Consider the following 16,183-nt stretch of genomic DNA (forward strand, 5'->3'; position numbering starts at 1 on the left):
ACTGACTTAGAGCATCATCTGTAAAGTTTTGGGGCTTAGTGAGTTAAAGCCTCCTTCAAAACTACAGTAACAAGCTTCTTTATGATAGTTCCAGATAAATGATTTGCTTAAAAAAATAACTCCATCACCTGATTCCATCTGCTCGTCAACAAACTGATAAAACACCAGCTTTGAAATGAGCTGTAGTGGATGGGATAGAGTCATAACAGAAAAAGGCAGCTTGCTCTTAATTCAGCCTATTACTTTTTTTTTTTTTTAATGATTGAGCGCCATATGGGCTGCAATATTTTGACATAACAATATGAGTTACTAAGTAGAAGTAATTGCTGCAATCATTCAGTAAGGTCCCTTATTTAAAATCCTCAAGAAATGTTCAACGAGAAGCTTGAAAGTGTATGTTAACCCCTTCAACATACATACCCAGGAGTTTAAAAACAAAGGACAAGACACACAGTTGCTGTAACTTGGTACACCAGCTGAAGAACTGGCCCTAGATCAAAAAAAAGAAAAGCAAGTAGGCTACAAAGTGAACTGCAATCCTCTGTCATTTTTAAAAGGCCTTAATTGTAATTTTAAGGGCCCTAAAAAGCCAGACAAAATCACTGATGATCCAGTCCTGCAAACACTTTGTACCAGTACAGTTTACCACTGACTTCAGTGGAATTACTTGCTGTAGTAAATTCTATACCCATTGCTAAGGCTTTTTAACCAGTCCAAACCCCTGTACTAATGCCTTTATAATGGTTTTAAAATGGTTGTATCAGCTTAGTTTGTGCCTACACATTTATTGACACAAACTGAACAGATATACACCCAGTTTAAATACATTTAAGTGTTCATCCACGGTTTTGCATCGGGTTAACTAAATTGGTTCAAAATCACACCTTTAGATAAACAGGTGAACTTTTTATAATCCAGACCTAAGTGTTGGCAGAATCAACCCCCCATTTTATTTGGTACTCATCTTAAAAATGGCAGAGTAGAATTTTTTCAAACTTTAGATAAGCAACATTGTGTTAATGACTTAACATTGTGCTAAGGCCTGATTTGCCATTCCAATCTGGAGTATATTTAAAAACATTTTTGCTGAGATATAAATATCCAATGGAGAGATTTGTCACAGAAACTTGATCACACTAGCATGAATTTCAAATAACTTTAGGTGTATATACATACACAGGGACATTGATCTGAATGTGCAGTTATACCAAACATCCCTGGATAATTCCTGCTTTGGAAGTAGCTACTCTGCAAGCCTTTACCTTCTTGACATTGTGCTGTGCGTTGCTGGATTGCTTGGAAGGACCAAATAACATTGTGCTACAACAAATCCTCTCATAGTACAGCTAAACCAATTTAACGTAAGCTCTGTTCAAGAGAACTGTGTCTGAGACGATCTTTCTTGTAGGGTTTGAATAGAGGTATAAAATGGTTTTAATAACCCGTAGTGTAGATTCAAGCCATGTTTGGCACCTCACTTCCCTTAATAAGGTTTATAGATGATATTGTGGCCAGTGACTTATTAAACTGAGACTCTAAAACTCAAGCTTTAACTGTTTTCCAAAAAGCTGAGAGGGGAGAGGCCATGGAGTGAGCCTTTACATTAAATTTAAAAGCAAAAGGCTAAATTCATCTCTGGGGTGACTCTATTGGCTCAGCGGAGCTACAAAGTTATTCTTAAATAATCTTAGCACAAATGGAGTTATAGTACAGATGTATTTGGCACAAAATTCTAAGCGGATGAGATAAAGAAAGATAGGAAAGACAGTGAAGTATGAATTAATCCCCCCAGTTCTTTGAGGTACGGTCACTAGCCTAGCTCAAAAATATTGGTGAGAAAGAGTAGTGTGGACTCAAAAGCAAAACACCACAAGTAGTAAGTATATTGCCTTTAGGGACAGCTTCTACCACCTTTTCTCACATTAAGTAATATCTTACTCTGTGAACAGTCCTATTGAAATGAATGAGCAGCATTTTCAAAGAGGCCTTAATGCCGGATTTCCAAAGGTATTTAGGCACAGATAGGCACTTAGTAGGATTTTTAAAAGTGCCTAGATGCCTACCTCTCATTGATCTAATGAGAATTAGGTGCCTATGTGCTTTTGAAAATCCCATTAGGCACCTATCTGCATTTTTAGGTGTCAAATACCTTTGAAAATCTGTCCCTGACTGAGCACTTTTGAAAAATTTACCAAATGACACTAGTTGTAGAGTAAGGTACTGCTAAATATGAGTATGGTTGGCAGAATTGGGCCCTACATGTTTACAAAACAACTTTTGTTGCAACTCCATAAAGTTGCAAATTCTATATGTTGATTTTTTATCGGGTGTGAGCACCAAAGAATCTGCCGTAGCCACTTTCTTTTTAGCATTACTTGCATTGAGCAGTTGTGTGCTGAAGAATTGTATATTTTTTAGTAAAAAGCAAATTCTCACTAGGTAGGCACTTCATATTCCAGCAGTTTTGCTGAAAAGATATGTTTGACAACCTTGTGATTAAAATCAGATATAGACTCATATAGAACCATAAAAGAAAATGTGTGCTTCAATTTTGTGTTCAAATATTTATTAAAACAACACATGAACAATTATTATTTTCACCCAAACAGTGATCCTGCCGGCAGTACCAGTAATGCAGTAGCTAATATTCCACTCAGTTGATTAAACACTGATGGTAGTAAAGATTAAACCATAATGCAAAGACCTGATATGCACTTTTGCTATTGTCTAGGAACACAAATAATTTTTAATAATAGATTAGCTAGCAAAAGTACAGAGGTAACCACAAATAAAAATCACTGTCTTGGAACAGACAAAACCTTTTATCGGGTTTAGAAAAATAAGACTCTAAAAGTCTAGGGTCTGATACTACAAACACTACTGGGAGTAGTGCTTATTTCTGCTTTCCATTTCTTATTTAAAGTTACTCACGTGTGTAAGTTTTTGTAGGGTCTGAATCTCAAATGCCTTTTCAGCTGGCTCTTGGGGTTTGGTAACTTAGAGTCACATATTAGCAAGCCTTAAAGAGTACAAGGTCTGCCAGAATGGTTTTCTTCTATCAAAACACAAATGAAAATCACAGCTTTAAATTATTTAGCAGAACAATATTTTACATAAGCAGAATATATGTGCTGTTAACAAACCAAGAAAGCTAAGGATTTATTAGCAGGCCAGAGGGCCTATATTTGAATGAGTAAAAAAAAATATCAAAACAAGAAAACAAAAGTGATTCAAGAGATCCATAGTCCAGTACATATGCATTTGAATATGGATACAAAAAAGTATCTTGTTTTGTCCATATTTATGGTAGTTGAATCAAGAATCTAGCTGAAAAAGACAACATTAACTAATGGTAGAAAATCTAAAATGATAAGGTTACTTTATTGTAATCAGAGATGCACAATATAATACAGGGTATTTTTTTTAAATATTGGGACACTTAATTTAAACATACCTCTAAACTTCAGCTTCCTATACATGTGCTATTTGTTTACAATTTACAACCCATAACTTTAAAAAAAAAATAAACCAGAAATCAAATCTTATAAATACAGTCCCAGAAAGAAAGTTGTGTGTTAGTGGGAGGTACATAATAAAATCTACAGAACTTCAGAACCCACTCCACGTGTTATTAAACTGCAATTAGGACCTATTTTGAAAAAAAGAAGGCCTGATCCTCTGCTGTTTGGTATCTTGTGCAGCCGTTTTATACCTATGCAAAGTCCTTGTAAAATGCTAGCAAAGGGCAGGTTACAGCACCTTTACTTCTATTGAGTAGCACCTTACTCTGTAAGTAAGCTTATTATTTTGAAATCAACAGAGCGTCTTCTGGAACAAGGTGCTGCTACTCACCATCAGTAAAGGTGGCAAACTCTGTGGCAGCATTTTATACTTACTTTGCATAGGTGTAGAGTGAGGACAGAAGTGCAAGGCAAGTAGAGTAGCAGGCCCATGATATTTACCTTTTAATAACACTGTCACAGCAATGTGCTAAATCTCCCCATTAACTGATATTTGCTTTTAATTTTTTTTCTATATTTAATCTAAACAAGATTTTATGGGGGGAGTCCCTCATTTTGTGCTGATCGGAATGTTCGGCACCATGCAGGGCCAGACTGCAACCTTCTTGTTGGTGTTAAGCAGTTACCTGCAGGACTTCACTGGGACAAGTCCTGCCAGCAAATGCTCACCAACCTGCCTGATTCTCCACTGTCTTGTACCTGGGTCCTATAATTTGTGGCAGGGAGAGGCCCATGGGTGAATGCAAAGAGCATGGTGAAAAGCAGAGTCCCCCTCGCCATGATGGGCACCGAGGTGACTCCAGGCTTGTAAGTTTGGCTTGTTTTTTTCAATGCCACTTCCCCTCCAAGGAGAAGCCCCCAGCTGGGACGCCTGTGCTTACTGCTAGTAGCCACCGTAAGAAACTGTTTCCCAACCCAATGGCCAGGTCTCTGCTGCCCCACGGGCGTCACCCTTTGAGATACTCATTCCTGAGCCTGTTTAGCCTGGCATCGTGGCTCCTGACAGTTAAGGAGAGCAGCTCATACTTATCCCGGAGCCCTGCGGAGATGTCCAGGGTCTCCGTGAGCAGGGCCCGGGTGTGGACGAGCATGGCCTGGAAGTCATCATTGAGGCGGCTCTCCTCCTTGCTCTCATGCTCCTGGCCCTGCCGGAACTTGCTCTCCAGCTCGGCCAGGGACTTGTCGGAGTTGGAGTAGGCGTCGCCGATCTGGTGGGACTCCCTGCGCAGGTACTTGCCGTAGCTCTCCTCCCCGTCCAGGTCGTACGAGATGCTCCTGCTGATGCCCTCCAGCACCCGGCCCGCATCCTCCACCTGCCGGCCCAGGATGGTGAACTCCTCCCGCAGGGAGAGGCTGGGCCCGCCGCCCACTGGCCCCTGCTCCCCGCCCAGGCTGCAGCGCCGGTGCTCGCTTACCCTGAAGAGCAGCTGGCACTTCTCTGGGTCATCGTTCTCCTCGTAGTCGCCGTCCGGCACGAAGTAGTGGTGCAGAGTCCCGTTGGACATCTCCGGGTGCAGGGGACCATCGAAATAGCCTCGGCACAGGCTGCCCAGGCAGCTGACCCACAGCAAGCGCAGCCCCAGCATCCCGGGGGCGGGAGTGAGCCAGAGGGGCTCGGAAGGGGCGCAGAGAGATCGGCTGGTCCGAGAGAGCAAACACGTGCACACGACCCTGCCCGGCTACCCCCCTGATCAGGGCAGCTTAGGGAGCCGCAGCAGCGAAGGCAGTCCGCTTCCTCCAGCCACTCCTCACAGACTCAGCATGCTTCATTAAAGGCACTGACTTGGCTCCAAATTGTATCCAAGGCTCCCTAGCCAGAGGAGATCCCCTGGAAGATCCCCTACTGCCCTGACTTACGTCGGGGATCCCCCCCCGCCTCTTTTCCAGGGCTCAAGCAAAACTTTGTGACTTTCTTCTTTTTTTCCCCTTCCCCCTCCTCTCTCTTGCCGATGAAATGTAGCAAAGCCGAGGGGGTGCAGAGGAAGGCTGAGATCAGATGTCTCCGGAGCCCCAGACCGAGCTCTTTGCTACTATTTCTTTCACATCTGGACTGGTAATGTGGAGCTTTGCTTTTGGCTAATGCTATCCCTAGGATCTCTCTGCTCTCAAATTACACCAGGGTTCCGTCACTTAAAAAGCCAAGAAGCGAGTTTGGAAAGAGTCCTTACAGTAGGACTCCCTTATTAAAGCCACAGTACCATGCATACGTGTGGGTCCATAAAGATCTGCCACTACTACCAATTTGTGTTGAAAAAGTAAATACGGTGTTCAAAGGGGAAAGTGTCACCAGTCATTAAACAAGTCAAAGTTTTGGCAGCAGTGAATATATTAGTTTGAAAAGATTAGCCAGAAATACCGAAAAGATTCCCTACTTAACTAGCATCTTCTCCCTTACAATCCCTGTAATTAACATTTCTTGAACACAATCATTTGCAGAAACAGCAGTGTTTTATGTGCTTCCTTTTAAGTAAGAAGTTAAAAGGCTTGATTATTGAAGGTAGAAAACAGGCTATACCCTCTCCACCCTTTAAAAATTGAGCAATCATAGTATTTTTTTAAAGTGTTTCACTATAGTTCCATATAGGCTTCAAAGTGTGGAAAAATAAATACAGGATGACAGGTCTGGAGAGATTAAAAGAAGATATCTATTCTTTCAAAGCACACAGTGCTGATAACAGGAAAGAGAAAATAAAGGATATAGAATAAAGCTTTAATATGATAAAACTTTCTAGGTTAAAGCTGAAAAATGAAATTTCATCTTATCAGGTAACATAAGACTATAAGGATGGCCATACTGGGTCAGACCAAAGGTCCATCTAGCTCAGTATCCTGTCTACTGACAGTGGCCAATGCCAGGTGCTTCAGAGGGAATGAACAGAACAGGTAATTATCAAGTGAACCATTCCTCGTCTCCCATTCCCGGCATCTGGCAAACAGAGGTGAGGAACACCATCCCTGCCCATCCTGGCTAGTAGCCACTGACGGACCTATCTAATTTTCCATTAATGTATCTAGTTCTTTTTTGAATCCTGTTATAGTTTTGGCCTTCACAACATTCTCTGGCAAAGAGTTCCATAAGTTGACTGTGCATTGTGTAAAGAAATACTTCCTTTTCTTTGTTTTAAACCTGATGCCTATTAATTTCATCAAATGACCCCTAGTTCTTGTGTTATGAGAAGGGGTAAATAATACTTGCTTATTTACTCTCTCCACCCTAGTCATGATTTTATAGACTTCTAACATATCCCCCCTTAATCTTCTCTTTTCCAAGCTGAAAAGTCCCAGTCTTATTAATCTCTCGTCATATGGAAGCTGTTCCTTATCATTTTTGTTGCCCTTTTCTGAATCTTTTCCAATTCCAATATATCTTTTTTGAGATGGGGCAACAACATCTGCACACAGTATTCAAGATAACCTGTTTTTGTATGAAAAGCTGGGTGCATTTTTGGGAAAAGTTTTGAAAAATAGTTATATTTCTCTTCTGGGGCAAAAATACACATTTTGAATTTTTTTAATCAATCACTATTCTGGCTGGTTTCAGCAGTTAGGTTACTGGGGATGGTGGCTAGTGTGTAACCAGTTTTTAATTGTCAGTGGAAGTCTCAAGCTAAGAATAAGGTAAGAAGAAATTCAGCATATATACGCTCTGGAATTGCCCCACCTCTGTTAAGGTGGTCCCTTTGACATAAATATTTCAGCTATAGACCAATGTTGAATCTTTTTGCATGTTATAAGGTTCTCAGGCACATGGGACCTGATCCAGCTCCCATTGACTGAACTGGGAGTTGTATTGGGCCCTCTCCATTTCTTATAACTATTTTGGTCATTTAGGCCCAGATCCACAATGATACTTAGTCACCTAAGTCTCGAGCTTAGGGACCTACATCCCAGTTTAGGCTCCACTGTGATCCGCAAAACTTCCACTGAAACCTGTAGATGCCCAAACTCACTTGGTCTAATTTTTTGCCATAAAAGTTCCCTAGGCAGCTGTGTTTCTGCCTCTAGGCATGTGCACTGGTGCCTCCCTCTGGGCTCCTGGATACCTATCTCGTGCCTAAACCTCAGAGCAACTCACAAACCAGGGGAAGACAGGCATTCAGCCCCCTAACTCACATGCAGGGCCTGATCTGGTAGGTGTGTCAGAGGCTGCCTATCAGATTGGGTCTCTCTCTGTATCCAGGAGGTGGTGATCTCCACGCTATAACTTTTAGCTCAGGGGCTAGCACACTCACTACAGAGTCATTTTCACCCATTCTCCCATTTCCTCTCTGGCCCATTCACTATTTCAATATTTAACCATAGTGGAACAGTCATTATGATGCTCATCATTGCAATGCCTAAGTCTCTTTAGGGAATCTCACCCTTATTACTTAAATCTCATTGACTTTAATGGGATTTAAGCACATGGTTTTAAGTGATTTGTTGAGCTGGACCCAAGGCAAACAAACAAACAAAACCAGACAACCAATATGACTCGGATAATATTTGCAACCCCCCATGCACCTTGAGTAGTACTTACTCACACCAGCCATCCCAGTACACTCAATTAGGACAACTTGCATATGTACTTCAAAGTGAGTAAGGGGTTCAGAATCAGGCCCTTAATTTTAATCCATGTATTTTGCATTGCTAAAAGCCCTATCCAAAACAGCCAACCAACCAAAATACCTACACACTTGGAAACATTTTAATGCTTAAATTTGTGGTTAAGTTTAGCAAACTGTCATATAACACAGGGTGGGCTTGTCTAAGCTTTTGTGCTTTGGGTGTTTGTAAAAGTTTTAAAGCTTATTCATCTAAGCTTTCTTGGCAGCCTTCCTTTGGTTGGTGCTTGCTAGCAGGAGCTGCCTCAAAGAGCCTCCTTCCTGGGATGCTCTTGTTTCACCTCAAATTCTCGTTGGTTCCCAATTCTTTCTGCCACACATAGTACTTTATCTGCATAGGTCTCCTTCCAGGCAAGTGTCATTGCCAGTCTATGGGTTTGGCTGATATTTGGGTTGAGGTGGTCTCTGCTTTCTAGCTTTCTGGAAACACAGTGCTGTAAATCACTTAGCTATAGCTTGGACAGCATGCAGTTGGTTTCACTATTACAGAAGCAGGCAAAAGACTCACTCTTAGTATTGTTGTTGCTCCACTCTCTGTAAATATTAAGACCTTGAAAATATCCTGGAATTTTAGCAGCATTTTTGCCTTCTTTGTTTATAGAAGATTAAGTGCTTCCTTTTCAGTTCTGTTGCCAGTGTTGCAATTGTTGGTTCCTCAGTCCCTGGCTGTTTTCAATCTTATATGTATTGTCCAAACTCTTAATTAAATACTGAATCAAAATACAACTCTGCTCCCTATGGTATACTTTTGGAATGCCTGCTTCTGTAGGAAGATGATGATACAGGCTTTATTACTTCGATGACTCAATATCTGAAGCCTGAATAAAAGCCAAAGCTTGCTGTAATAAGACAGGCAGCTGCCTTATTAGAGGTAACATCTACATGTTTCTGAACTGGGACACCACAGTAGCCTAACTTTTGATCGAGAATGCAATTAAAGTAGTTATCAAACTATAAAATACCTATGCCCATGCCGTTGGGAAGAATAATACTTTGCAGGGATGGATATTGTCACTTCCAGCATTCCACGGTAAAGAAGGCAGATGCCTTAAAGATGAACTGAGGAGTTTTTCTAAAATACATACATTTTAAAACGACATAAAAATCCCAAACCACCAGCACTATACATGTTTAAACTGAAAACATTAAAAATGACAAATAAGATTTTAAAACAAGATAGTTGAAAATAATATCCTGCCCCTGCTTTACTTATCTACCAAGACCTGAGTTCCAGTTTCCGTGTTTTCCTGTCACAGTTCAGGGTAGCAGCAACACCAAAGCACGGATAGAACATGGACATGAAATTCTAGGGCACAAACCAAAATCCTAAAGGCAAAGGCCCAGATACTCTCCTCTGCTGTGGGGCTCAGAGGGCAGTAAAGCGAAATAATAATACCTCAAAAGAACCAAATGTGGGAGCAGTGTCTTTGCATATGTTTCCTTCCCTCCAGGGACCTCACAAAAGTCAATGTGTGTGAGCTCTGTGAGATCAGGGCTCTGTGCAATTTCTGAGTGCATCCAAGGAGCAGGTCTTCGCTGTGGTATGCTCCCATGAAGATTGTGGGTGAAATCCTGGCTACATTGACACTCATTGTCCACTGTCCTGTCACACTGGGTTTACAACTGCGTAAATGAGAGCAGAATCTGATCTACTGGGCAAATTCTGCCCTGACTCCCCATGTACAGTAATTCCTCACTTAACGTCCTCCCGCTTAATATTGTTTTGAAGTTACATCACTGCTCCATTAGGGAACATACTCATTTAAAGTTGTGCAATGCTCCCTTATAACGTTGTTTGGCTGACTTTACAAGGGAGCATTGCACAAGTTCCTCTTCTCCGCCTCCTTCCCCTCCCTGCCTCCCAGCACTTCCCCCTTAGGACTTTCTGGGACGGAGGGAGGAAGGGAGGGAGCGAGCGGGGAACCCCCCCCCCCCACCAGCAAGCAGGGCCACCTGGAACGCAGGGGCCTTAGGAGCTGCAGGGCCCTGGGCTAAGGGGGCCTTGGGGCCCTGGCCTGCAGCTCTAAAGCCCCTTTCAGAATGCGACCCTGCGAGCACGGGCCGGAGGACTCAGGGGCAGCTGCGCAGCCAGTGGCCGGAAAGAAGCAGCGCTTTTCCCTTCAAAGCCAGCCGGAGAGAAGTGGCACTTTGAAGGGGAAAGAGCCGCTTCCCTCCAGCCGCTGGCTGCGCAGCTGCCCCTGCTCCTCCTGAGTCCTCTGGCCCGTGCTCGCAGGGCCGCATTCTGAAAGGGGCTTTAGAGCTGCAGGCCAGGACCCCGGGGCCCCCTTAGCCCTGGGCCCTGCAGCCCCTAAGGCCCCTGCGTTCCGGGTGGTCCTGCCTACCGGGGGTCGGGGAGGGGGGGCAGCTCCCAGAATCATGGCCATGGGGACGGTGCCGTGCCGCGCAGAGCCACCTGCACACCCCCTGCACCAAACAGGAGCTACCCCAGGTAAGTGCTCTGCACCTCCTGCCTGCCCCAGCCCTGAGCCTCCTCCCGCACCCCCACCCTGAGCGCCCTCCCGCACCCTAACTCCCTCCCAGACCCTGCACCCCCAGCCCTGAGCCCCAGGGGTAAGCCAGGGGCACCTCCCCACCACAGTACAGTACTGTACAGTATATAATGCCTTTTGTCTGCCCCCCAAAAATTTCCTTGGAACCTAACCCCCCGCATTTACATTAAATCTTATGGGAAAATTGGATTCGTTTAACATTGTTTCACTTAAAGTTGCATTTTTCAGGAACATAACTACAACCTTAAGTGAGGAGTTTACTGTAATACCATCGAAATCGATGCCCAGTTTTGCATTAAGACAGTGGTACAACTGCCACTGAAGTTGATGGGAGTTATACTTGTCTGAGGATGGAATTGGGCTCCTGTTACTTTTATTTAAAGCAGAGATTCATTTCAGTACTTGGCTCCAATGAGAAAAAAGAATGTTGCTATTTGCAATGGCTGAGTTCTCCCAAGGTCATGGCAACCTGACAGAGACGCCCTTGCAGCATCAAAAGGTCTTGGGTGTAAACAATCAGTCTTTTGAGAACAGATGCATGCTGTAAGGTCCTAAAGGCCCTACAGGCTTTAGGGACCTAAAACCTTTAGTGAACTTAGGAATTTTAAATAAGAGAAAAATGGGGAAAGCTTGACGTTTTTTTTCTGACTACTGGCTGCTATTCTGCCATGAACTGTTATACAGCTATATATAAAGACAACTTGTTTTAAAGGAACCAGCGAGTAGGTGTGTATGTTTTCTTATTGTAGGGTTCCATGCTGAATGCCCCAAATAGCAGCAGGTTAGAGGGGCATTCGCAACATAAGTTTTTATTCCCCACCAGTTTTGGTTTCCAACAATTTCTGGCCTGAGTTTCTGTATTTATCTTCTCTCTTTAATATTAAGTCTTTCCGGTGCTAACAGCAAAGAACCTGGAAGAAAGTGCTATTATTTTACCTTCTCTTCCATGAAGCTAAAACGTATCTGTCATAAAGAGCACTGGATTACATTAAATAAGAGCACTGTCAATATTTTACAAAATGGTACATGCATCAGACCTATTGACAAGATACTAACACGAGTAAGGAGAAGATCATATTTCTAAAGATCATTTTATACAAGCACAATATTGTGTCAAAGTCAATATAAATTAGAGCAATTCACAAGCTACATCTAAATCATTCTGAATCTCCTTACCTAAATATTTCACTGTCACATTAACAGTACAGGTCTAGCATTATTTTGACAAGCTATTTATAACCTGTGCCAGCAGTCTGCCACTGTTACATGATACTATACTACATGATAATACTTCTTTTCCAATGTGAACAGAGTTGTATCCCTACTATACTTAAAATACTCAGAACTGCTTTCTGCATGCAGAGGGTGCCAGAGCAAATAAGAACTAAAGGATCCTGTTACTGACAATTACACATGACTGGCTGGTGTCTCATAAATGGCTATAGGATTAGAGCAGGATTTTTTTTTTTTTTTGGCAAATAGTAAATGCATATTTGGGGGCACCAAAATTATTTGCGGATTCAAACTGAATTTAGCTAATAGTTTAGGCAAAAAAACAAACCCACCAAACCCACCAACCTGATTTTTTTTTTCTGCAAACATGAAAACCTTTCATTTAGACATTTCTGAAAGCAAACATTTTAACTTTTCATTTTGAAACAGTGTTTCATTTTGAAATTTAGCTAATTAAAAAAGAGTGAAAACACCTGAAAAACAACCTAAAATGAAACAAACAAAACAAAACAAGAAAAAAGTGTTTCGGATTGAACAAAACATTTTGTTTGACTTGACATTATTTTAGTTGTTTTTTATTTTGGTGAGAAAAACCAACAACAACAAAAAATAGTTTCAGTTCAAATTGAACTGATTTCTCCTTTGGCCCCCAAACTGTAAAATCCACTATTTGCTTTGCTCCACATAGGAGATTGTTATCAGCTACCTTATAAAATAGGATGGAGAAAGTATTGCCAGATCTAATGAACTCCCAGCCAGTTAAGTACTGTTTTTAGTTTCAGACTAAATTCTTTGAGGCAGAGACCGTGTCCTCCTATTTGTCTGCACAGCCCTTAGCACATATTGCATACCAAAGTAATACACAATAATAATATTATGGGCTGCAATGTACAATTCAGTTACTAGAGCTAGAGACAGTTTCATTCTGAACTTTAATTATTTAATGGTCAGCAAGATCAATTTAGAAGTATTTGCACAGACACACTCATATACACCACCAGTAGTGATATGCCATCCGCAGCTTTGCAGAGAATGTAAACACTCAGGTGAGATTTTTAAAAGCAGTAGGTGAGTTAGGCACCCAATGTCCTTTGACTTTCAGTGGGATTTAGGTGTCCATCTCACTTAGGCACTTTTGAAAATCCCATCCTTAATCTTAATGAGATAGACATTTTCTTGCACCTTTTCATTAGAATGTTGAAACATTTTGGAAACATTCTTTGCAGAAGTCATTCTGCTGTACAAAGGTGACTTTTGTAGGGGGTCATTTTATTACCTGAAGTTGTTTTTTGAATTTTTGAATACCAAACATTTCTGATAGGCAAATTCTCTACTATCTGCCAAATTAACCCTGGTGTAACTCCACTGAGTCTAATGGAATTTGGCCTCAGGATTTTATGAAGCCATTAGGCTGCAAATTCTGCTCTGGGATTCATACCATGGATTGGAAACATCTGACAAGTTAAAGATAACCTGCAAGTATTATGTAGAAATTAATCTAATTATAGGGTTACATGCTTGACTGTCCCAAATAGTGAAGGGTAGAGCAGTACTTAGTACATTATACATAATATTTCACTAGGTCTGGCCATGTCCATATTCACTGATTCCTACTCCTATGTGACACTGCAGCAGAAACTTTGCCAACATAGCCTATGACGCCCCAATGGAGCTAGCCCATAAATGGATGATTTTTTATATGTGCCATAGTTTTGAATAGATTTCATATTATTTTATATCCATATTTAATTTATGTAAAATAAGTGTTTTCCAGTCAAAACCACTATGCCAATGATTACCCACAGTTTGTCAGTGAATTGTCTATAGAATGTTCCTTCTTAAGGGATAATGATATATACTGGGGGCACATGATTCTTGCAATTAGTCCTATTTACCTCCCCAAGGAAACAAATTGAAGTTATAATGCTCATCTTGGTTTCCGCCCCCCCTAGCAAACTGTGCACCAAGTTTGCAAGTGCTGCAGAAATACATTTCACTGGCTGCATGTAGTATCATTGTCTCCTTGCCTGGAAACTGATAGGAGCAAAACAAGAGGGGTTTTTTTTTGGCCGGGGTTGGGAGGAAACAACACATTTTAAAATTTGACATGTTCTGCCCGAGAAGAGGCTGGAAAGAAATTTGAACAGAAACACTGTGAAAGATCTAAGAAGTCTGATGGCCAAATTGTGCTCTTATTTACACTGAGAGAAATCAGAGTAATACCACTGACTTCAGTGAGTTAACTCTGGATTTACACAGGCATGAGCAAGAGCCAAATTTGGCCCAGCATATTTAAGAAACTGATGCTAAGAGAATTTAAAAAGAAAGTGCTTTTAACATCTCTGCCTTTTTTCATTTCATGCAGGAGGTACTGAAGAATAAATAAAAAAATTCTTTAGTACACTTTTACTCCTTATAAATTGCCAAGTGCCTTGATTTGATGTAACTGAAATGTCTTGACACCACCACAAATTCCAACTCTCTGAAGCCTGCAGCCCACATGAGCATTTTTTTTAGGTCCATTTGTCCCTCTGCAGCCCTGACAGCTTTCATTCAATATAATCCTCAAATTTGTTGTTGCCTTTCCTGTTGAGTAAGCCACCTGCTCCCCTATGTGGATGTGGTAGGTGGAAGGGCCCTGAGCTGAAAATATCCGGAAAAATTAGGTTATAACACAATTTTAATTGATTAGCCAGTCACCCTACAGTTTTTTCACTAATCACTTAAGTGTCCCTGGTTTTGAACCTAGAATGAGTACCTAAGCATTTACTCTAATCAGGTACATTGAATTTTCTTTGTCATGTTTGCTATAACCTGACAGTGTCCACAGTATTTTCCTTTTCATATGTACTTCCCCAGGTCAGCCTAGGATGTGTTCCCATCATCTGAATGGATTTATAGACTCCATAATGCCACAATGCCGTGGCAAATGAAATCAATTGCATTATAACGGTGAGAAGATAGACAGTGACAAATATCCTAGGACCTTATTGACTTTGCAATTTGAACCTCCTGTCTTCCAGACCACTCCCCAATACAGCAAATAAAGAAAATTAAAAAGCTTCCAGAGTAAAATTTACTTCAATTTCCAGTTCTGTCTTTAAAAGATTAGAAACTGTCCATTTTGTAGCCAAAGACATTCATTCTGGGATTTTATTTCTTGGTGTTTTTAGAGTGCATTACGTTTAAAACTAGATACATTATGTAACTGAATAGTATAAAACCAAACATATGGTTACAACTGAAATATACCAATATTTCCTTGTAAATAAATCTCTCGCTTTAACAAACATTCTCATAAAATTCTATACGATGCGTGGTTTAGAAGCAGGTGAAGAAATAGTATTTACAGCCAGTTCTATATTTATTTTCATGCACATGTTTGACCATTTCACAGTTTAATGACTGCACATACAGTGCTTTCATTCAACAGTCCTAACACTAAGTTATTCTGCTACCCTAGAGGTTTGTGTAGAATATTGATTGGGAATTCATGCCCTCTGCTACAATTTACTGCTTTTACCTATAACAGCATGACTTAGGTACTGGTATTTAACATGATTTGCTTAAGTCTTTGTGGACTTTTCCAAATTGGGTGCAATGGGCAGATTGGTAAAACTGCATATGAACCCTTTGCACCCTCAAAAACATTCAACTGTACACAGCCTGCAGGCTAAGCTCACAGTTACTGGTTATTATTTGTATAGCACCAACCGTGTGCTAGGTGTTTTAAAGGTACAGATGAAGACAAGGTCCCTGCTCCAATCGATACACACAAACTAGAAATGAAATTGAAAGAAAGGTGATTGGATGTTATGAAAAGCAATGGGAATGAACAAGGTTTATAGGAAAATTTAGGATTAGGTTATTTCCACTTGCTGTGAATCCTTTTCACTTTGGTATTGTACCTGCTTGTTGGCCCTGTCCAGGATGTCCACCGTAAGTTCATCAGGGAAACACTTCCTCTTTGACCACTCCATGACAGTTTGAAATCAAACTTCTGCTCCAGTGTAACTGGGCTGCAGAGGTGAAAGGGCCTGAAAACAGACAAACAGTACATTATTGTCTCTGCTTCAACAAAGGTTTGGTATAGCCTCATAGAAAAGAGCCTGTGGAATCTCAAGACCAAAAATGATACTTTGTAAAACTCCACTTCAGTAGTCTTAGGAACACTTCAGTTCCTAGAAGACACAACTGGGTCGAGAAGAGTGAAAAAGTGCACCCACAATGATAAGATGAAATTTACAAATGTTTAAAAGTTGGAGACCATTGGAATGGAAGGTTGCCATGGTTTACTACCTAAGGTTTCTCAGTC

General features: G+C 41.2%; 2 protein-coding genes across 2 annotated transcripts in view; both read right to left on the minus strand.

Annotated features, from left to right (window-relative positions):
* The window catches only part of BBOX1 (gamma-butyrobetaine hydroxylase 1), a 115,920-nt gene extending 100,015 nt beyond the window's left edge, over positions 1-15,905 (minus strand). Inside the window, exon 1 of the mRNA XM_065592535.1 lies at positions 15,777-15,905. Coding sequence (XP_065448607.1) covers positions 15,777-15,848 — 72 coding nt within the window. The 5' untranslated portion in view covers positions 15,849-15,905. The remainder of the gene's footprint in view (positions 1-15,776) is intronic.
* On the minus strand, positions 2,550-5,702 carry FIBIN (fin bud initiation factor homolog). The gene has a single exon (XM_005300321.4). The coding sequence runs from the start codon at positions 5,105-5,107 to the stop codon at positions 4,469-4,471; it is 639 nt and encodes a 212-aa protein (XP_005300378.1). The 5' UTR covers positions 5,108-5,702; the 3' UTR covers positions 2,550-4,468.
* Positions 15,906-16,183: the final 278 nt, after the last annotated feature.

Source organism: Chrysemys picta, chromosome 4, assembly GCF_011386835.1.
Source record: "Chrysemys picta bellii isolate R12L10 chromosome 4, ASM1138683v2, whole genome shotgun sequence".
Lineage (NCBI taxonomy): Eukaryota > Metazoa > Chordata > Testudines > Emydidae > Chrysemys > Chrysemys picta.

Coding starts and splice junctions, on each gene's coding strand:
- FIBIN (XM_005300321.4), bottom strand. CDS start 5,107: ATGCTGGGGCTGCGCTTGCTGTGGGTCAGCTGCCTGGGCAGCCTGTGC.